Source organism: Odocoileus virginianus, chromosome 14 (assembly GCF_023699985.2).
Source record: "Odocoileus virginianus isolate 20LAN1187 ecotype Illinois chromosome 14, Ovbor_1.2, whole genome shotgun sequence".
NCBI lineage: Eukaryota > Metazoa > Chordata > Mammalia > Artiodactyla > Cervidae > Odocoileus > Odocoileus virginianus.
Window position 1 is genome coordinate 16,891,944 of NC_069687.1, and position 23,583 is coordinate 16,915,526.

At 34.2% G+C, this 23,583-nt stretch overlaps 1 protein-coding gene across 6 annotated transcripts in view; it reads right to left on the reverse strand.

The window, feature by feature from the left end:
* Window positions 1–2,700: 2,700 nt before the first annotated feature.
* Window positions 2,701–23,583, reverse strand: part of CDH18 (cadherin 18) — a 1,188,046-nt gene continuing 1,167,163 nt past the window's right edge. For 4 of the 6 annotated variants that reach the window (XM_070476511.1, XM_070476510.1, XM_070476512.1 and 1 more), the window contains 2 exons: window positions 15,466–15,717; window positions 2,701–5,826 (listed from right to left, as the gene is read on the reverse strand). In XM_070476511.1, the coding sequence (XP_070332612.1) occupies window positions 5,336–5,826; window positions 15,466–15,717 (743 nt within the window). In that variant the 3' untranslated portion in view covers window positions 2,701–5,335. The remainder of the gene's footprint in view (window positions 5,827–15,465; window positions 15,718–23,583) is intronic. The other 2 variants (XM_070476514.1, XM_070476513.1) reach the window with 2 other exon arrangements.

The window sequence follows — 23,583 nt, forward strand, 5'->3', positions numbered from 1 at the left end:
TTTTGCATCAATGCCTCAAATAAGAACATACTTTTTATTTCTTATTACAACAAAAATAATACAAAACAAAAACAAATTCCTCACTACATCACTCATTGGTATAAGCCGAGGGCAGAATACATCTTTCAACATGTTAAAAACTGTTGCTATTAGTGTCTTCATTTTAAAACGCTGAATTTGTAACCTGAAAAAAAGAGTGGGTTCTGTGCTACTTTTATCTTCAAATGATGGTGAACTACTTTTGACTGTTGGGTTTATAATTTCTAATCTTTTATTTTAAAAAAATTACCTTCTGCAGATGATGTAGAAAATAAAAGCTGAAGTGGTTTTGTTTTCTTCAGATAATATTTAATTTGTCTTTAATCCTAAAGGATAAAAAAGAGAGAGAATTGAAATTTGAGTCACATATCTTTCAAGAACAGTTGTGGGATTTGTTCTATTCTTGAAAGTGAAAGCCAAGCATATTAATTGAATTTTACCATACCTTGAAGCTAAGTACAATTTGAGCTTGAAAAATGGAACTCTTGCCTCTTTCCAGAATGATCAGCTTTAGAGTTCTGCTTTGTTGAATAGCTAGTCAAGCACTGTCCACACTAAAAAGCAGATGAAGGCTTAATCCAAAAGTATTGGATTTCATGAATTCACCTCCTCACTGGGATGAGTTGCCTTTTTTAAAAATATAGTGTTATTTATTTTAAATAAATAATGTTATTTTTAAAAAAATAATGTCCTCTTGAAACAGGACAGCATTGAAACATGTATATTATCTAGGGTGAAACAGATCACCAGCCCAGGTTGGATGCATGAGACAAGTGCTCGGGCCTGGTGCACTGGGAAGACCCAGAGGGATCGGGTGGAGAGGGAGGTGGGAGGGGGGACCGGGATGGGGAATACATGTAAATCCATGGCTAATTCATTTCAATGTATGACAAAAACTACTGTAATGATGTAAAGTAATTAGCCTCCAACTAATAAAAATAAATGGAAAAAAAAATAATGTTATTTATGTATGTCTGGTGTACCTATTACCACACTCATTTAATCAGGATAATTTTTGATAGTTGCTGACATGAACAAGTCTACCTGAATTTCTGTGTGTATTACCTGTATATTCAGCTAAACCAAAAGGGAAACAGACCTAAGTATGGATCTAGGTCCACAGGAACAAATAAAACAATGACTAATCATTTATGTAACTTTCAGCATTGCTGAAAATAATTTAGTACATTGCCCTTCTTTGATCCAGACTTCTACACTGTAGTACACTAAGAATCTAAGCCAAAGCACTTATTTGTATTTAATTGCCACAGTATGTGCATTAAATCATCATTTCTAAACTTTTGATTTATCATTATTTGATATTTTTTTCTGCTCTGTGAAATCACTTCTGTGAAGCAGCTTCAATCATGGCCAGTACTGAAGCTTAGGCTGAGGCTAGACACAAAATAAAAGCCCTCCCCAAAATGTTCCTTAACTTCTTGCTGAATTTTCCATATGCTGAGTACTTAAATTTTGTATGCATATCATATTTAAATCATATCAATAGCTAAGTCACTATTTTGAGTAATCTTTTATCTAAGTACTCTTCATGAAGACATATATGGATACACATGTGTATGTGATTGCGTGGTTACATGAAGGTCATTTCCCAGCATATTTTCCTTCTTATACTTGATAATGGAAAAGGCATAACTTTATATAGAATTTCATCTTAGGACAGTTTCCTCTTCAATTTCCACTTTGAATCTATATATGTTCATATTTATCATAGAAATAATTTTAAGCGATCAGGTAAAGCTTGCAAGACCTACATTTGCACAAAGGTAATTTGGAATTTATAGGTTTTAATAAGAAAGACATTGAATAAAAAATAACAGTTTGTATTTCCTCTAACTTAGCAGCCACCACATTGTATTAGGTCTGTCTGTAGAAAATTCCTTTATTGGAAATAAGTATATTGATTTCAAAGTTATATTTTAACTAGATATACAAATATCAATCAAGGTTTACTGATTATATGCTGAGACACATTAGTGATTCCATGGTTGAATCCATAAGGAATCACACAGTCTATAGCTGATTATCTGAGCCTGGAGAGGGCTCAAAGTATGTTCAAGCTCTTTGTTCACTAAACTACTTGAGAATTGTCTTCAAACACTGATAAGCTGAAATTTTTAGAATAAAGTATTGAATGTGGCGGCTCAGGTGGTAAAGAATTTACATACAATGCAGAAGACCTTGGTTCAATTCCTTGGTTGGGAAGATCCCCTGGAAAAGGGAATGGCTACCCATTCCAATATCTTTGCTTGGAAAATTCCATGGACAGAGGAGCCTGGAGGACTGCAGTCCATGGGGTCACAAGGAGTCAGACCCCACTGAGTCCTAAATGACTCAGTTCATTGGCAGAACATTTTTAAATACTTTGCCACCTCATTCAAAGAACCACCTCATTGAAGAAGACTCTGAGGCTGGAAAAGATTGAAGGCAAAAGGAGCAAAGGGCAGTAGAGGATAAGATGATTAGCATCACCAACTCAATGGACATGAATTTGAGCAAACTCCAGGAGGTGGTGAAGGACAGGGAAGCCTGGTGTGCCGCAGTCCACAGGGTGGCAAAGAGCTGAACATGGCTTAGCAACTGAACAACACCACTTGTTTTTTCAGACTCAAAGTAGCACAGTACAAAATATGAGACCCAATCCATACTTATAATAGTTATATAATTGCCTCATTTTAGAATTTATATAAAAATAATATTTGGAATGCTTTCCTTAACAAAATTCTGAAATAAATCAACATCAGAATATATAAATCAATACTACAGAAGCTCCATTTTGCCTCTATATGAGATTTAATATCAGGGGCTGAGAAACAATCCATTATCATTATAATATATGATTAAAAATGGATGAACCTGGGTGTTTTCCCACGAAATCAGAGGAATACTTCCAATACTCACAACCATGTAGAGGACCTTGGCTTTTAAGTTTGAATAGTTTGCCTCATACACACATTCTCATCTCTCAAGCCTTTATCTGTAAACTCACCAAATGAATATTAAAAAAAAAAAGAAACAAAAAAACTGTGAATAGTTTATCAAAATTATAAATCCAAAAGCCTACTCGACTTCCAAAACCTGGTCTCCACGGTCCTCTTTGCTTAGGAAAGTCCAAACACCAGTATCCACAGTCGTTCTCCAAAGGTGTACCCTTCCGTCAGGGCGAGTATAGTCCAGCATTCACATAATTAGTATGGGTCTCCAGAGGTCGCTCCCCAAAGCCCTTGAGTGCCTCTTCCGATTTAACTTTGTACTGGAATGTACACCACTGTGAGATTAAAAACTGATCAAGCAGCATCTGGGAAGCTAAAATGTTGTAAAACACTTAAATTACATTTTATTCCTCAGGCTTCAAACACAAATTGAGAAATACTCAAATTAAATTTACTTACTTCCCATACCTCAAAACTGAAAAATAATAATAGCACAGGGCAGTTGTGAACAGAGGCAAAATTCAAAATTTTGCAAATGAGTAGAATCAGACAGAAAATGTCCTATAACTTTTGAGGACTCTCAATTATAATGACCTAAAGAGCAAAGGAAAACTTGCCCTTAAAATAAATTTTAATTTGAGGACTTCAAAATTCCAATTAATCTGAAATACAGATATATTCAATTTTGCAGAATAGGCTCACTATGTTATAAATTTTTATTTCACAACCAATATCAACAACAGCAAATTGTTATCTAAGCAATTTAGGGGGGAAAAGCCCGATAATTCTGAAAAAAAGATCAGATTATTTGGGGAAAATATCAAAAGAATTAAACTTTTATATATTCAGTTAGCAATTGCTTCACTGTTGACAGTTTCATTAAATTCTCCCAAGATAATGTATTATTTCATTTACAAAGTATGTAACTATGTAATTATGAACCAATGGAATTAGAAAATTAGTGTCTGCTAGCCTTTACATAACAAACTACTTTGCAATTGGGAAAACATTTTTATAGATGCTATTGATCTTCACATAAACTGTAAGATAGGCAGGAAAGTCTTTGCCATCTCTATTTCCTAGTTTGGGACCCTAAAATTCAGTGACATTAAGAGACATGTCTGAGAATAATAAGTGTGAGCCTCCAATTTTTTTGCTACTAGACCTACATATTTTTTGTAAGCCCCAAACATAAAAGGCTAATCAGACAGTGAGAAGGGGGGAAGTCTGAGCCTCTGTGAGGAATAAAGGCAAGTCAATCAAAAGTCTATGAAGTTTATGTAAATTAGAGGATATCTTTTCAGACTACATAGTTATCATGTAAGGTACACTTTTTTTTTTTTAAATGACTGCCATGTTAAAAGTAAGCAAATTACTCAAGTATAAACCAATTATCAAATTTTTGACAACCAATTTGAGGTACAAGAATGATCAGAATTGTTGATGTAAATGTCCTAAAACAAATGGAAAAGAGAAAGAATAGAGTTCCTCAATGTTTTGTACAGGATAAGTTTTGCAGTTTGCTTTTTTTTTTTTTTAATAAAATCTTTCCCTGACATATCAGATGGTCTGAGTATATCTTAAAACATTCATTCTATCCACTTAAAAAACGGGGTTCTCCTGTTAAAGGGGCACAGGCAGGACAGAGACCGTTGTCTCCATGATTCAGAGCAGTGCACAACTGGTGCACAGAAGTTGCATACATCATAATGCAAGCAGCAAATCCCCATGCTCCATCAATTCCATATGGAGAAAAGAAGTGGGGAGGGCAAAGGAAAATGGTACATACAAGTCCACGATGGAGTGGCCTGGTAGGTTGGAAATGCTTCCTGTCATTTCAAGAAGACAAAGCTAATGAGCTGTGTCACAATAATAGGGTGTGGATCTCAAGTCCACCCAAAAAAGGTTGGGAGAAGGTCATGATTACCTTCACCACCACGTGATTATCAGTGTACCACCCCTAGAAATCAGAGCCTTAAGTGATTTGGAAACTTTTTGTTTAGTTTTGATTTTGAAAAGAAATCACAAAATATTGAAACAAATATCATTGTTTGGCTTAATTCAGGTATTCTTCATTAAACAGTACACAGACTTTATTGAGCGATTGAAAATATACACAAGGAACAATAGCTTTTGCTCTGATTTTTTCTTTTTTTTTTTTAATTTGACTTTCTTCCCTTTAAATAACCCAGTTTCAATCATGAAAAGGGCACTTGTTTCTACAGTAGCTGTGCTCTGCTTGTTCAGGTCCAAGTACTGTTTCCAAGCTTCTTCCTTGCCATTGCTGAGGTTACATCTCCATTTGCTCAGGAAGCAAATTCTAGAAGGTTGCAAGGATTAACCCCCTAAGTTGTTCTTTCAGATTCTATTTCTCCATAGAGTTCAGCTAATTTTTTAAACTCGGGCCCCCAGTCTCCAAGGTACTGATAATCCTGGTCTGATTGAGTAGTTGCTGAATCCAGGGAGCTGATGGATCCAGCTTCTGATCTCTGACCCTCGTAGGCGTAAGTCTGCAGAGAGTCATAAGGAGGGACGCTGGGGTCTAGGTCGGCTTCCGCTAGTCTTTGCTTAATAAATTCCTGAACATCTATACTTTCCAGGGTGGACAATGTCTGGTGCCTGGGGGTAAGTTTCACTTCCGGTCTGATATCTCTGCGGTACTTGAGCTCCTCAGCAGCAGATGGATTCCTCAAGGCGGTGATGTCAAAGGCCTCCGTGTCTTCCTCACCGCCCCCCTCATCATCGTAGGTGACCACATTCTCCCGCACATCCTCCTCTGAAATGATCAGGGGCTCTTTTTTGCTGCGTCTCAGGGTGATGAAAAGTACAACAATCGCTAAGCAAAAACAGAAAGAGGATGAAGAGTTAGAAAAAAGAACATTCTTGGAGAATGGATATCAGCAATTTCCAACCATTCTCATCAGCTATGTTTCATTTGGGCTAACACTGTGATCTCTGCGCTCTCTGAATACCACCACAAGAATTTTTAATATCCCAAAGAATGTAGAAAATAATTATCCCTACAAAACAATGGGAATCGTTGATCTTCTGGTGAATGCCATGATATTCTCATTTGCCAGGCTATACTTTCAGGATTCCTGACGTGTGATTAAGTCTAACCACTCATTGTTTACACTGAGGGGAATAGATGATGGAAAAGCAATATGAAATTCTGACTGGAAAAACAATTGTGTGTGGGGGGGGTCAGTCTATAGATGTTAATTCATCTAAAGATGCGTACACTAAAAGCAGGGTATTTTAAGTTTTTGTAAAACAGAAAGAAGGAGCCCCTATCTTTAACCCTTTCTTTTTGATTCTGTGTAGAAATAAAGCAGGAATATTTTACATGGTGGTTCATCTCTTTTGTCCATTATCCTTTAGAATGATATTATCAGGCATTAATTATTGCATTTAAATATTAGATTGCAAAATGTTATTTATATGTTCATATAGAAATATTTCTATTTACACAATGCTCTTTACATAATATTTTTATTTAATGCTCAAAATAGAGCTGGGATTTCCTCATTTTTAAAATGAAAAAGATGAGACTCAGGAAAAAATTACCTGAGTAAATATTGTGTAACTTTAGGTCATACAAATGGTGAGTGGAAAAGCTTGGGCCCTAGTTTATGACTTTTCACACTAAAGGTGATGATGTTTCCATTGCCATATTCAACTTTAGTATTTTAAAAATATAGAACATGAAAAAAATACTTCAGTATTTTAAAAATATAGAACTGAGTGACCTGTTGGATGTGTGTCTTAGGGAAATTTTTCCACATAGAGTGAATATTTTCTTATTACCAGTAATGTTGTAGCTACTGGGTAAATTGATAGAAATTCATCTTGGGTATTTTACTTTGGTTGTTCTTTCATTACTTTCAAATTATTCAATTGGATGGTATTAAAACATCACTAAACAGAATTATCTCATTTCTACTTTTTTTCATTAGGTCCAGTGTCTTTTACTTCATCTCTACAGACAGTTTTCTTCTTGGTTAGCTGATATTCTACATTTTATTATAACAATTATTAGGTTCACTATTATTTTAAATATCACAATATGATAATCAGAGAAGTATATTCAAATGGAATGTAGGGTTACTAGATTTAACAAATAATTCAGGACACCCAACTAAATGTGAATTTGAGATGGGTAACAACAACAAAAATATACTATATGTATAATGTGAGATGAAACAACAAGTATACATGTATAATGTATGTATATGTGTATACATAAATGCCATATATTGTATAGTGTGTGTATCTATACATATACATATATATGTATATATAATCAATTATGTCCAAAGCAATATGGATATATTTTATGGAAACATTAAAATACATATATAATATGGATTTATCTCACCATTACGCATGGGGAATATTTTTGCTTAAAATTTAAGTATGAAAGTGAAAGTGTTAGGCACTCAGTTGTTTCTGACTGTCTGTGACCCCCATGGACTGTAGCTTGCCAGGCTCCTATGTCCATGGGATTCCTCAGGCAAGAATGTTGGAGTGGGTTGCCATTCCCTTCTCCAGGGAATCTTTCTGACCCAGGGATCAAATCTGAGTCTCCTGCATTGCAGGCAGATTCTTTACTGTCTGAACAATCAGGGGATATATATATATATATACATATATATATATATATATATGTGTGTGTGTGTATATATATATCTGTACAACTTTATATATATATATATATTTATATACATGTCTATATATATACATACATATATGTGTATATACATAAGTATGTCTTGTTCAATATATCTGAAGATGTGTAAGTGCATACATATACACACATGCATAAATACCTACAGATCTATAATTTTATACAAATTTCACACTTCTATGCTGTATTTTGTCTACCTACTTATTTATATACATATATTATATTTTCTTTGGAAACTCTGATTACATGTAAGCTTTAATAAACGGTCGTAAAGCAAACAAACACCAGCTTAGCTCTCCTCTGATAAAGAACATACCTGACACCCTAGAAACAACCCCTTCTATACCTCCCTTCTGCTCGAAAAAGAAACTTCCATTCTTCATTTTGTTATTATTTCCTTCTTGTCTTCATATAGTTTAACCCCTTTTTATGATAGCCCTAAACTTGATAAGTGTTGCTGCATTTGGACTATATATCATAGTGTGTATATACTTTGAAGTCTTGAAAATATGGACAGGAAAAGGAATAGGTATTCAAGCCAGAAGTGGTTAGAATAATTATGAGAGGGAGGTCTACCATATGTGGAAAGAGAGGGTCACAATACTGGGAGGAATCTAATTTTGCAAAGAGGCAGGTGGAAGACTGTGGGAATAAAGAAAAAAAGAAAAGACAAAACATCTTTGTGGAGTGTCAAGGAATCATCTGGAAATGCAAGGAGTAAAAGGATACTGACTGGGTAATGTGAAAATGCAATGTGGAAATTAGAGTTGACATGGTAAAGCTTTGATCACTGTGTTTGGAAGGGAGTGATCACAGAGAAGGATGGAAATGAAATGCTGATTCTACATATGACCCAGATTCATAAATGCTCTGTTACAGAATACAATATGTTTCTATTCACATGACTTATGCTTTTTGCTGAATGCCATCAGTAAGTATTTGATATCTCACTATTTATTTTAGTGTAAATTCAGCCTATAGCTTTTAAACTCAGTAGCCTAAGCAGAATCCTCAAGTGACATACTTCATTCTATCCAGAGGTTTATATTTATCATCCACCATATATTTCTGCTCATCATTATAGTTAAGTGAGGAGGCTGTTCTAAATTAAAATATCTATTGATAGTTCTACACACTGCCTAATTTATTATAATAAAATTTCTTAGTATTTTCAAAAAATCAAGCTATTTTTCTTTACGTTGAAATGGTTGACAATGGATGCCAAGGGACTTAATGTGATGTATAACAGGGAGAATGTGATCAATACTATTACCAAATATGGAGGTAATACACACCTCTTACTAATACTAGTATTCTATTTGCCTAATGAAACGTATTTGATAATGCTGGATTTATTGTCATGATAGCTTCTAGTTCCTTAAAACGCTATCCCTGACTTATATGAGTTGATTCAAAATATAGATGCTAGTTAAATTTGAATGTACAGTTTTACATCTATTTCTTTCTAGGCAGAGAGTTGCTTGCCAGTGACAAATGATTCCTAGATTTGTTGCAAACCTATTTATTATAAAGATCAATATATAATTAGCCATACAATCTGGAACACTTTTTAAGGGTGGAAAGGGACTTCACTTATAATTACACCAGAATATCAGGACAAATATGGACATACAGTCCCTTTGAAAGTAAAAGTATGAGTCTCTCAGTCTTGTCTGACTCTTTGTTGACCCCATGAACTGTAGCTTGCCAGGCTCCTCTGTCCATGGAATTCTCCAGGCAAGAATACTGCTGTAGGTAGCCACTCCCTTCTCCAGGAGATCTTCCCCACCCTGGGATCGAACTGAGGTCTCCTGAATTACAGGAAGATTCTTTACCACCTGAGCCACACCGTTTTAATTAGCATGAAACCGTCATGCATGCGTGCTCAGCCGCTTCAGTCATGTCCAACTCTGTGAGACACTATGAACCATAGCCCACCAGACTCCTCTGTCCATGGGATTCTCCAGGCAAAAATACTGGAGTGGGCTGCCAAGCCCTCCTCCAGGGGATCTTCCCCACCCAGGGATCTTCCCCACATCTCTTTATGTCTCCTGCATTGGCAGGCGGGTTCTTTAGCACTAGCGCCACTTGGGATAGTCAATGGCAAATTTAAATCAACTCAAAGAAAAATGTGGATACAGAGAAGAATGTGGAAGGTACATTCCTAATGACTTTCTTTACACTCATGTTTGTTTAGTAGATGTTTCTGGAGCAGATGGCACACAGCGGATACTCCATAAACAATTCTTATGTGGATGAACAAAAGAATGACTTTTCTGAGAGTGACAGTGTGACACTGGGTTAATTGAGTCTTCATGAATAGTAATTGTCTCACTAGGAAAATAATTTTTAAATACTTTAAAACATTAGCTCACTGTTCCTATAAATTCCAAACACCTAATTTTGCTTGAAAGTTATTTCTTAAAGTTTGAAAAACAAAGTGCTTCCCCAAAATCACAAGACCAAATTTATTTAAAGATAGTTTATTTAAATTTATTTAAATTTATTTATTAAATTTATTTATATATATTTTATATATATTAAATTTATTTTTATATATATTTATATTTTTATATTTACATATATATATATATAATATATAAATAAATAAATTTTTATTATAAATTTGTTAAATTCATTTAGAGATAATACTCATATATATATACTTGAAAGTTAAACCCAATTTTAAAACTGGCAGGCAAGTAATATATTTGAATTAGTCCCTCACAGTACATCAAACTATTGATGTATAACAGGGCGGACTTCTTTCAGTGGTTCATCTGAGAAAATATACTATGATAGAGCCATGGAGTTGTTAAAAAAGAGAAAGAGAGATACAGAGCTTGTCCTCTGTTCAAAATTATATTATAAATGATTTCTGGTATTTTGAAATTTAGTTATACAAACTGAAATGAAATGAATAAACTGTAGTATTTTTAGATGTCTTTATTCTGATGAATATTTTATTCTTGGTTAGTGTATTTATTTTTCTTTTCTTCTCATTAAGTGTGACCAGGGTTTTAAATATACATGATTCATTTCATTTAAGAAAATAAAAATGAATTCACTGTATCATCATTTTATTCATAAAGAGATTCAAATTTGTGGAAACCGTTTTTTCTTTGTTTTCTTCTATATTATATTTACTTACTCATATAATTTTTCCACTACCCGGAGTACTAAGGGGCTTTGAATTTTCATAACTTAATTGACATACAACTTACATTTGAATAAATTATGTATTGACTCCTAACATACCCCCCAAATATTTTTCATAGCAGATATTTTTACCCCTAAATATCACTTGATTCTCTTTTTATATCATCATATGTTTGTACTAAATTTGGTAGGATGAAGTGGCTCAAGTCAGGGAGATTATTTTTATTAGCTTCTGTAGCCATAATTCGTAATGACACTTCTCACTGCAACTTATATTTTCACACCCAGGGGAATCTATAAAGTCATTCACAATAACTCTGAGGGCAAACAGGTTTGACACTTATCTTCTCATCAATTTCACTTCCTCTCCTAGCCCCTCACTCTCCTCTCACCACATTCACCTTGATTCCCATGCAGGAGGAAATTTACATCCCCAAATAGGAGCAAACTACTTGGTGAATTCATCTAAGTCAGCTGATTATATGCGATGTGTGGACTATGAAGGTAGCTGGAAGAAGTCCGTTTTAGATCCTGATTAAATGATCTCTTGCCCTGGTTTGCTCTGCCCACAGTTCTGGACCTTGACAAGTAATGGAGTGGGTTGGGAAAGAGATGTCAGATGCCCAGGAGAGGAAGGGAATTCCAAGAACCCCATCCTCTAGCACCAAACCAATTGCATCATGATGGCTAACTGTAAATTTTTCCCTATACATTCCTTAAAAGAGATCTGAAAAGTTAATCCTGACAAAACATAACTCACAAGGTACACATTTAGCACTTAAAGTTAGACTGTTTGGTTTTCAAGCACCATTTCCTAGTAATCAATGTATACATAGATGGAGTCTAACCAAACTGCAAAATATTGAATAATATTTAGCCTATAATAAAACATAAATAAGCAACACAATATTTTACAGATGACTATAAGGTTATTCTAGTTGAAACTTCATTTTCATAGGTTCAGAAATAGAAGCAAACAGACTTTGTGGGTCTTGAGATCACACAGTTAATTAGTGGCAAAACTAGGGTTGAATTTCCACAATCACAGTCATGTTCACAAAGAGCTACTAAGTGAAACATTTCAGTATCAAAATATTAGTTTCATGATTTATTTAGCTGTTGAGGTTGAGTGCAAATTCAGAATTACAAGTTCTAAAATAAAGTATTGCTACCTCTGATATTGTTGATATTTTTCTTGTAGCCTATGAACTCACATATTAGTCAATGCTATTTCAAAATTACAAATGTCTACGTTTGAAGTTTGTAAGCCATATATTTTCTGAATAACAATATATGCCCTTACATGCCATGAAAAATATAAATTACATTATAAATAATGATTGCTTAAGCTCAAGCTTAAGAAATTCTGCAACTTTTGAATTATAGTGTAAAGACATTTGATTTTCCATAAAAATTTAAGGAGCGAACATATCAAATGTAACCTTTGTTTCATTAGGCCTGATGTATAGCATAATTTTTAGAAATGTTCTCTTATTTACCTCAAAGGGGGATAAAAACATTTTCATAAAGTCAATTAAAGGAATGTATTGTTTCATGAAATAATAAAATGTTGTTTTGTGTAATATAGGGGCTTCTCTGCTAGCTCAGATGGTAACGCGTCCTCCTGCAATGTAGGAGACCCCAGTTTAAGTCCTGGGTCAGGAAGGTCCGCTGGAGAAGGGATAGGCTACCCACTCCAGTATTCTTGGGCTTTCCCTGTGGCTCAGCTGGTAAAGAATGTTATATTATGTAATATACCTAAATGTACCTTACATTGATATCTGTCAGTTTTAAAGGTTTTAGTCTTAGTGTGCAAAATAATTTTCTGATGATAAATGAAAATAAAAGCCAAAGGTAACAGGCTTCCACCAACTGAAATATCTTTCAGATTAAGGACTTGGAAGAATGTATATTAATGTCAGAGTGTTCTTTTTTTTCTTTAATTGAAGCATGGTTGACTTACAAAAAGTCACTGAGTTCTATTCTTTGTAGTTTCAGTTAGGAAATCTAGAGGAATCAATGTTTGTAGCTGTTTATTCTTTGGGGTTTTTTTTTGGTTGTTGTCTTTGAAAAATACCATATGATATCACTTATATGTGGAATATAAAATATGGCACAAATGGCCCTATCTACAAAACAGAAACAGACTCACAAACATGGAGAACAGACTTGTGGTTACCCAGAGAGAGGGGGGTTGGGGGAGAGGGTGAGAGAGGAGTTTGGGATTAAGAGACATAAACTATTATATATAGGATGGATAAAGCACAGGGTCCTACGGTATAGCACAGGGAATAATATCCTATGATAAATCATAATGGAAGAGAATATTAAAAAAAGAATATATTTGTATAACTGAGTCACAATATTTCATATCAACTATACTTTAAAAAATTAAATTAAAAAAAAGAAAAAAATCTGATTTTCCTGGTTGCCTTCATCACCATGCTTCTACTACAAAAGACCATACTACAATGAAATAGCTCTTGTTATGAAGAGTCAAACCTCCATACTCCAAATTGCCAAGTGCGATTGACACTTTTTGTTGCTCAATTTACTCAACTTTTAGGCATTTTTGCATGGTTAAATGCTCTGTCCTCCTTGATACACTGATTTTCTTTGATTTTAGGATCTCACCCTTACTAATTCTGTTCCTTCTTCTGTGATTTCTGCTTTTCTTTCTCTGGTATTTTATACTTCTTGACTTGGTGATCACACTGGAGTTTATCACAGTTCAGTCCTGGTCTATCCTTTCTCTCTTTCTCTATCTTTCTCTATCCTTTCTCTAGATGTGGTGACATCAACAAAATGCATTTCTAGTGTCCCCCAGCTCTGGGAAGATAAAGGAAGATCTTAAAGATCCACATTTAGTAAGAGATGAAAAGTCTTTGATAGTGTTCTAACTCAGCTGCATATCTAGTTTATCCAAGATTGTTTTTTTTTGTTTGTTTGTTTTCTGTAATTTTTGGCTATTATACTCAGCCTTTGGATACTTGTTTCTAGAAAAAACACCATATCATAAACATTAAATGTTTGCTTACTGACCTGAAATAATTAACACTGCAAGGTTCAAATGGGATCTCAGGTACTTCCAATACACATTCAGTGAAGAATTTGGTAAATATTTTCATCCTGTGATTTGCATCCTGTTACCCAATATCACCTTTGATTTCCCCTAAAGCATCTTGATATTATCAAGCTTTCTTCACTTCCACTCTGAGTGACAGTGAAAGTGAAAGTCATTCAGTCCTGTCCAACTTTTTGCGACCCTATGGACTATACAGTCCTTGGAATTCTCCAGGCCAGAATACTGAAATAGGTAGCCTTTCCCTCCTCGAAAGGATCTTCCCAACCCAGGGATCAATCCCAGGTCTCCCATATTGCAGGCAGATTCTTTACCAGCTGAGCCACAAGGGAATGTGCTGGTCCAAATTATGCTGTGTCTGAGTGAGACAAATGCATTATATTCCTAACTGGTTTGCCTACCTGCTCTCTTGTCATCATGAGATCTGTTATCCACTTCATTCACTGCTGTCTTTTTTAAGCATACTAATTTTATGATAGGACACACTTATTTTAAACTTCTCCTTACACTCCTAAAACAAAACCCACCATTTTTTTTTTTTTTTTTCATTTTACTCCATCCTTTCTACTCACTCTCATGTCACCTTGATCTCCACTCCTCTGTACAGGTAATTTGTCTTTTAACCCAGGAACGAAACAAGGGACATTCCTTGCAAGAATATCTCTGTCTCACCAAAGTATGCATTTTGTTTGTTTTTCTTACATATGCACATAAGAACAGAGAACAGAGCAAAATATATAGCTGCTATGAGAAAGCTAGAGGGTGAAGATATACTGGAAACATATATATATATACCCATTTAAACTCTAAATCAAAAGATTCTTTACATCTACCTTTCTTATAAAAAAATCTGGATTTGCTGTCTCACTTTGTATAGTAATTCTAAAGAGTTTATAATAATATTGGCTTCAAATGCAGTTGGTAATACTTTGACATCAAAGATAACATAAAACTAGAGAAATTATTTTCTTTTACAATAAAATGTAATGCAAGAAATAAACTAAAATACATTAGTTTTAATTTAATAATAATATCTGATATCGCTGAGACCAAAAATTATTTTAGACTTAGTCCTGTAAAACTCACTGACTGAGGTTGATGACCAACTAATATTTTAGACTGAGAAAAGTTTCTGCAGGAAACTTATTCTTTTTATTTAGTGGTCAGATTCATTGTAAATAATGTCCCTTATGTTCTTTGAAATAAATTAGAAAAGCCCTTTCAGTATGGGATTCAGAATACTTAATACCAATTCTTTCTAAAGTGGATCTTTTCTAAAAAGATTTCTCTTATCCTATCTTTTCTTTTCACATTTCAACTCTTTCATCACATTTGAACCAACTTATTTCAAGATTAATTATGGTATCAAGAAAGTTATTTAAAAGAAAATCAGTGCAGTCAAGTTTTGGTGTTACATAAAGCATTCCTAGCTCTAAAGTCTTGTCAAAATGACTCTGTCTCTGTATGTTTCTGCCTCTATTTTTGAACACACCACTGTAGGGTACACTCAGAACTGCCATCATCCCTTAGGATTTAGAGTGACTTACCTAGGAGAATGACAACACACAGAAGAATAGCGATTAAGGCTCCTGTACTCAAACCAGCCGAGGACAGGAAGGCTTCGGCATGGCAGGTCCGCACGCGCCCATCTCTCTCGCATGCACAAACCCTGATGGTGAGGGTGCTGCTGCTGCTGAGAGAGGGGATTCCACCATCAGAGATCATAATGGGGAGATAATACACATCCTGAATAGTTCGACTAAATCTCCTCCGCCTTGTCAGAATGCTGGCTGTGTTATCTATGACAGACATAAGCAGAACAAAATGTACTTAGTAAAGCCGCCGTTAAAGAGTCACATTTCCTTTAATGGATAACATGGGTATGTGTATTTTTTTTTCTTTTATGAAATGGAGAAAGGAACGTGAAGGGAGATTACTAACCAGTTACTAAAACTGGTTATTAAATGGACAAAACTATGTGAAAAATAAGGCCTGGACTAAAGGGGAGGGGAAATAGTGGATGACAGAGGAGGTAGAAGCAATAAGCATTTGGGGTGTGGACATTTTAGCCAAAGGATTGAAAGGGATTCATGGACACCAAACTGTGGGGTGAGCCAGTGTCCCTATCCCAAACCTGGTGACTCTGATAGAAACAGATATCTATATTTTTAGCAAACTTCAAGTGAGGTTAATATACAAAAATGTTTAAGAACCATTAGTACAGGTAATATATTTAAGAAGACACCAGATAAATTGATACATTGTTTTACACTTGTGATCTGAAGAACTTTTGTTATAGGTGGAACACCATGGGAAAGTAAATGATGAATAAAATAGTTAATTCCATTTTTATGTGCTTTTTTAAAATGCCATATACTATGGTAAATAATTGCATGATGGCTTTTGATCAATCCATACAATCGTAAAAGGGAGAGGATGCCAAATTCCTTACATTTTAGGGAAATTCATTTTTATTAGGAATAATACTTTTAAAATGAATAACCTGAGTCCCATGGGGTAAAATGCCCCAAATCACAGAGCCAGAAAATAATCAAGCTACACCCCAATACATTCTAGAACTTGCTCAAAACCAGGATGCCATACTGATGCTTCACCAGTTCACTTGCAGTTCATGTTGATGGCCTTGGATGCACGTAGGACATGTTTATTTTAGCATTGTTATTTCTCCTTCTGCATCTATTAGCTAAAAGAGCCTTTAGGTGCACATTCACATGTGCTGTTCAGAACTCCTACATGGAGTGACTCATTACCTGAACTGTAGATTGCTACCTGGCCCAAGGTCACATCCTTCTGGAGCAGCACATAATCAATGACTCATTAATGCAAGGTTATAAAGATCAAGTCACTTCTGCTAAATGCAGAAAACCTTGAAGGACAAGCTTAGTTCCAGCTTTCCCATGGGTTCAGCTATAGACATGTTCGAATTTTATGGTCGCTTAATTGCTCACTCTGCCCTTTCTTCCACTCTCACTGTGATCCACAACTGCTGATCATGAAGGAACACTGTAAGAAGCATCCTGTCCTCTAAGCTCCAGTCCAGAGCCTGCTTCTCAGAGACTCCAACCTTTGGCTACAGCTGTCAATTAATTATTTTTCACTAAAAAAGTTAGTAAATTGTTAGATAATTACTTCTAGGAATTCTTTTTCTCATATCAATTTCTATTATTCAGAAAATTGCAATTCTATTACTTATGAATATGCTTATGATAATCTTGATATAACACCCTATAGATGTATTTTTGATTGTATATTGCCAAACTAATCCAAGAGACAGATATTTCAAATATTCAATGGAATACAGATAATAAAACATATGAGTTATTTATATATGTAAAATTTACATATAGTTCTATATGAGTATATACATTTATATAAGTTGTTGAAGGTGTGTTATAGAATATAAATAATCTAATAAGTTACTATAAGTATTTTCTTACTTGGAAGAAGAGAAATTTAAAGAAATGCATATTGATTGTCTACTCTGAAGCAGGTTTCAGAATGATGAAAAAAGAGGAGAAATTGCATCATATCTGTTTTTAAGAGTAAAACTATCACAAGTACATGCTCAGAAACCCAGACCTTTGATTAAGTACCTCTATCAGCTGTAGGATGTTGCATAGTGATAATATAAAATTGCCTCTATTCACAATTCCTTAATCTAAGGAAAAGATATGAACAGATACAGACACAAACATGTTTGAGGATCTCACAGTCAGTCCTCTGAAAAAAATATGGAAGACACTGGTCCCTGGTCCCAAGAAACCTCATGTGTGGAATGACATGATAACATATAAGGGTAGATGGGGACTCCCCTTTAGGACTCTAGGCTTGTGCCCACTTTACATTCTTCATCTGGTATCATGTTCTTTATCAAGATGATTATTGGAAATACAATCAGAAACATGATGAGAAATGAGAAGAAAGCCAGAATATGTTTCTAGGGCACTTTAAGTTCTCAAATGGAAAGCTGTCAGACATGGAGACATGACAATATTCTTTCATTTTCCCAGCTGAAGTTCTGACTTTTGAAAAGAAAGAGGATTCAGAAAGCAGAAGCTTCCTACCTAGAAAGGCTTAGCATAGCAGAATAATGAGCTCTTGACAAGGGATATTGTGTTCCTCTCTCAACCTGTAGAAAATGTACTTGGCAGTAGGCTCACTGAACTTGACAAGCAAATTTTGAACTAAAATGAAAGAGATAAGAAGATACATATATATTTACATACATCTAAATATATATGAGAACAAACTTTATCTCACTTAAATTACAATATTACATGATGAGCAATGTCTCTAAACTTGAAATATAATATGTAAAAAATAAACCAGTCCCAAGTATTGGGACTTCCCTGGTGGTCTAGTAGATGAGACTCCTGGTGCTTCCACTGTTAGAAGCACAGGTTTGATCCCTGGTTTGGGAGCTAAGATCCCACACACCTCGTGATACAGCCATTAAAAAAAAAAATTATTACAGAGAGTCTTGAATAACTTTAAAGCAGACAAAAATTAATATGAATTGAATAAATGGAAACCATACCAGGATGTTAAATCTGTAAATAAGTAGTGTTAATTTTCAATGCCAAATAAAGGATAATCTCTAATAATGTGTACTCAAGATTGGTTCTTAATTCTAATTCTTAAGAATTTGGATGAAGACAGAGGATAATAGAATGGTTGGAAGCCAAGCTAATATAGCTAACCCTGGATTAGGATTCAAGGAGATTTTGAACAGCTAGCTAGCACAAAGAACTCAAACTAACAAGAAGACAGAAAATAAAGATGCATATTAGATGTAAACTTTGATGGGTATCATATGGGAGAGAACTCGAGTACCATCTTTTGTTTTCAAATACATACACTATCTGAATGCACTAATGAAGCAGTAGATCTGAAGCAGTCTCAGAAGCATTCAATAAAGCTGTGGAATTTCTATGCAATTCTTCATTGGGGATATTCCATTAAATACTGTCCATAAGTTTGGATCTACTATCTTAAAACTGATATTTTAACTCAATTTTAAAGTCCTTGACTGTGATAAAAGATTTAGAAACATATGTCATATGAAGAATCTTTTAAACAAAGAGTGTTAGAATTCTACCTGTCTTGTATGAGTTTAGGTGCCCAAAATGTCTTGGAAATTTTCCAGAAAATGTTGAGAAGTCCTCTGAGTAATTATTGTCTTTCTGAATATAATCAACATATTCCTGACATTCCTAGCAACTATATTTCAATGCAATGTCGAAAAAAAATCCTAAATATGTTTTAATATTTCAAAATAGATGACAGTACATTATTTATTTTGTCATATATTCCATTTCCTGTTCAGAAAAGGATGTGCACACATATAGGAAGAACCAGGGAGACTGTCATGCAAATATATAATAGTTGACTCAAGTAGATATTTATAAATATCATTGTGATGACTGTGAAATAATTGAAACTTGAAGTCCTTTTTTTAAAAAAAATAATAACTTATTTTTGCAGCTATAAGAAGTCTGGGGATTTTATAATTGATAATTTTGGAAGGATCTTTCACACAAGTTATTTATAGTAAAATGTAAGGTTGGATAGGAGTAACTCCAACCTTTATATTTCTCCAGGGACAGAAGGCTACAGAATACAATAGTATAATACAAAAAGCAAGGTGCTTCTAAAATTCAGATAAATTGTCTTGAATCAGTAGTATGTGCTCTATTATTGCTTTGGTCAACATCTTGAATGATCTTGAATGTTTCTGATCTTTGTGCTACTTTAATAAACTGTAGTACAGTTTATGTTAGAATGAGGCATGCTTTTAAAATACTCCCAAGGGCAACAAATGTCTTATATTAAAGTCCTAAATTACCTTTTATCTGGGAAAGTATTAAATCCATGCGTTCTTCAAAACTCTTGTTATTAGGTGCCCATGCACTCCCTGACATTTCAACTGATTCCTTATTTGATCATGCAGGCATAAAGATAAACTTTATCTCAAGCATAGCCAAGCAGACAATTAAAGTGATATTTCCAAATCTATTACAATAGCAGAAAAGGTTGAGATCTTCAGATGTATCTCTTTAATTGGACTAAACTTTATTTCCTTTTTTTTTTTAATCTGAAGAAAACACTAGGAGATAGAACCTTAATTTCCACCAGAGAGACAAATATGCATGGCTTCATTTCATTTTCATTTTTATCTGGTCTTCCAGCAGCAATAAGATCCACTCATAATTTAACTATTATCAGAGTCCATGCAGGAAACAATGCTCTTTTGCTTTCCTGCAAAATACCCTTTCACGTAACAGGTACTTGGTAAATAATGATTTGAACTACACTTGGCAGGAAATTGTCTTCTGTTATAGTTTCCTTATTATGTTATGTATTAAGAAATTAAAACCAAAATGAACTAATCTATCTTGATCTCCTCATGGTCTCTGCTTAAGGTTCATTCTTATTCTTCTCCTGTTTCCTGACTTCCTATTCTTTTAATCCTAGAATTGCCCTAATCTCAGTTTTTGAGACTCTGGATTCTGCCCATTCATTTAAATTTGTAAACATCCTCCTGGCCTCACTGTGTTTCTGCCAAACCACAAAACTCTGATCCAATATGTCATTATGTTCCTATTTGCACCCTGGAATGTCACCCTTTTCACCATCTGCCACACTCCTTCTGATAACTTTTAAATCGCCGATAAACGCAACCATCCACTGTCTAAAAATTCTGCTTTCAAATTCACAAATAATGCTGTTAAATAGTCACAACCATCATAAATGACCCTAACAAGTATAGAGGGTAACACTATGTTCTCAATGGAGATGAGTAATCAGTTTATTAAAATTCATATTTCATCAGATGCCATAGAGTAGCTATTCTAAGCTTATTTTGCCATTTTCTCTTGAGCTTCAGTCCCCTTTGCACGGCGGGAAAACATCTATTTCTGAAAAGAAGCTCCTATCTATTATCAACATATTAAAATCACATTTGAAAACTGCTCAACCCTTCACTGCTACTAATAATGTCTATCTATATATACAAGACTCTGTATACTATTCACTTTAAAAAGAACGTGAATACATATGAAACAAAAATATGAATCTTGTAGAATATCAGCAAATTTGCTCATGAAAAGCACATATAAATTTGCATAAGAGTGTTAACTTAGGTGAATAGGGTGGTAAAGAAGAAAAACAGGAGCTTTTTAAAATAGAAACCCGAATCTAAAATAATTCATAAGCCTGTCACAAGAACATAACCGCAGAAACTGTAGAAGTACAGATAAAAGAAGCAGTTTATCCACTCCCCCCAAAAAGAATATGAATTGCAGCAGAAAACCTGTAGTCAATATTTATCACATACCTTTAAATTATAGTAGGAAATGAATGAATCAAGTATTCTACAATAAATTATGTTTGGACTCGGTATTTATAAACACTGAAGGAAACTGTTAAGATGAATTCTTAGAGTGCTTGAAAAAGTGAACACATAACCCTGTTTAAGAATTATTTAAGATTCTATGTTTCAAGTTTCCTCTGCCTTAAGGCAGAGAGTAGAGTTGATGACTCCTGCAGCATTTTTGTGATTCTGAGCAAGGAAGGAATTAAGGCAAGAGTGTAACCTACATTTTCACAACAGGAAAGCAAAGCAAAGTGGTGCAGAATAGCAAAATCAGTCATATTTTTATTGCTTAGAATATGTGTCAGCTGTTTTTTGTTTTGTTTTCCTTTTTTTTGCTGATACTGTGAGTAGGTGTATAATTAGGTGATAAGGTGTGGGCTGACAAATACATATACATACATATATGAGTATATATATATATATATATATATATATATATATATATGAAAGTAAAAAAAAAATCAACAGAGGTTAAAATCACTAAGGAGAGAACAAAAGCATATTTTTCTATCTAGAGCAGAAGATTCATTAAGTCTTCTGTAAGTTACCCTTTCCCATTTTAGAGTCACGATGGCTTACAGACTATTTACCTTCTCATTAGTCAAGATTTGAGTCTCTACCTTCCTATGAAGGATAGTGTGATTCTGTCAAGTATGACTGAGTTAAGACTGAGACTTGACTAAGAGGAGAAAGGAAATTCATAGCTGAAGAAAAACAATGTGTCTTGTGTGGCAGCCTCATCATGATGGTAGTGACTTGGGGCACAGCTGCGCCCACATCCACTAGAGGATGTTTGAGGCATCATTTGCAACTATATTCTCAGGACAGACTGTGCATGTGCTATTTTATTTAGGAATGGGAGGAAACACTAAATGGTCTCTTGAAGCCCTGTGGATAAAAACAGAATTTTAAATGGTTATAATCTGTAGAGAAATTAAGCATATTACAACACCAGCTGTGAGTTCTCATTTGAAGGACAAAATAAATGATGGGAATATTGACTGCTTGGGATCTGACAACGCCGAAGAAGTGCAAAATAAACATAAAATATCTTATGGTTTCCAATATGTATCAAAGTAAATAACTGCATTTCACTACCAGTGGACTGTGAAATCTGAAAGAAAATGCCCCAAAAGATATTTTCTTCACAGCTCCTAGTCAAATTTGAAAACATCACATCTTAAAATCAATGCAATGTAAACTTAGATATTATTTATCAAACCCAAACAGCCACAAGGAAAAATAGTGTTTTCTGAAAATAATATTAAGTATTTTGCTAAAAGTGATAAAATTTATAAATAATATAACCTTCACTTTTAGAAGTAATATTATAAAGAAACAATAAAAAGTAATAAAACCAAGGAGGGAAAGTCTTCAAGATACTGCAACAAGTTGAAAATGACAGTCTACAGAATCTTCCATTTAGCATAATTTAAAGTGGTCATTTTCATTGCAGTTAATTCATTATGTTAGAAAGAATGTGCTATTTGAAGTCATTCATTTTTAAAGAATGGAAGCATCTACAGAAGTGGGAAACATATATCTAAAGGAGATAACCTAGAGAGAAAGTGAGTAACAGATGTTCTTGATAGTAAATTATCAATAAAAAGTAAGGTAAAATTTTCAATCTAAAAGGCACATGAAGTGTGATTTAGCAAACTGAACAGAGAGATACAAATATACACATAGTTAAAAATGATCTCTTTCTCGACTAAAATCTGTAAGATTTACAAATGCACTTGATAATTGGAATTAAGCCTAGGAATTAGTCTGGCAAATCTCCTTGCATCAAATAAAGCCTAGTCCTCCCAGAGGCAACATAAAGATCATGAAGCAGAAAAGACTTGTAGACTAAGGATGATTTTATATTGGTGGATTAGGCTACACTTTGCTACTACAGGATGAATGAACAGAAGCATTGTATGTTCAGACCTCTGGGATAAGCCTAGACTTGTAGATTTTAAGACATTATGGCTATGGTTCATTTGCTACAGATACTTAGTTAAGAAGTTGAAATTATACAGTGAATTATTTTTTTAAATGTCAAAAAGAAAAGTTTACCTATCACAATTTAAAGAGAAGATGGTTGTAGGAAAAATTACATTTTAATCAGAAAACATATCATGCTTTCATTGTTGTTTTAAGGTAATAAAACTTTTAAATTCTAACTTAAAAATTATCATCTGAACTCCTATTTTTCATTTTAAATAAAACCTTGAGTGACTGCCCCCCAGCCCAGGCAAGAGGCCCCCTGCAGGTGCCGGGCGCA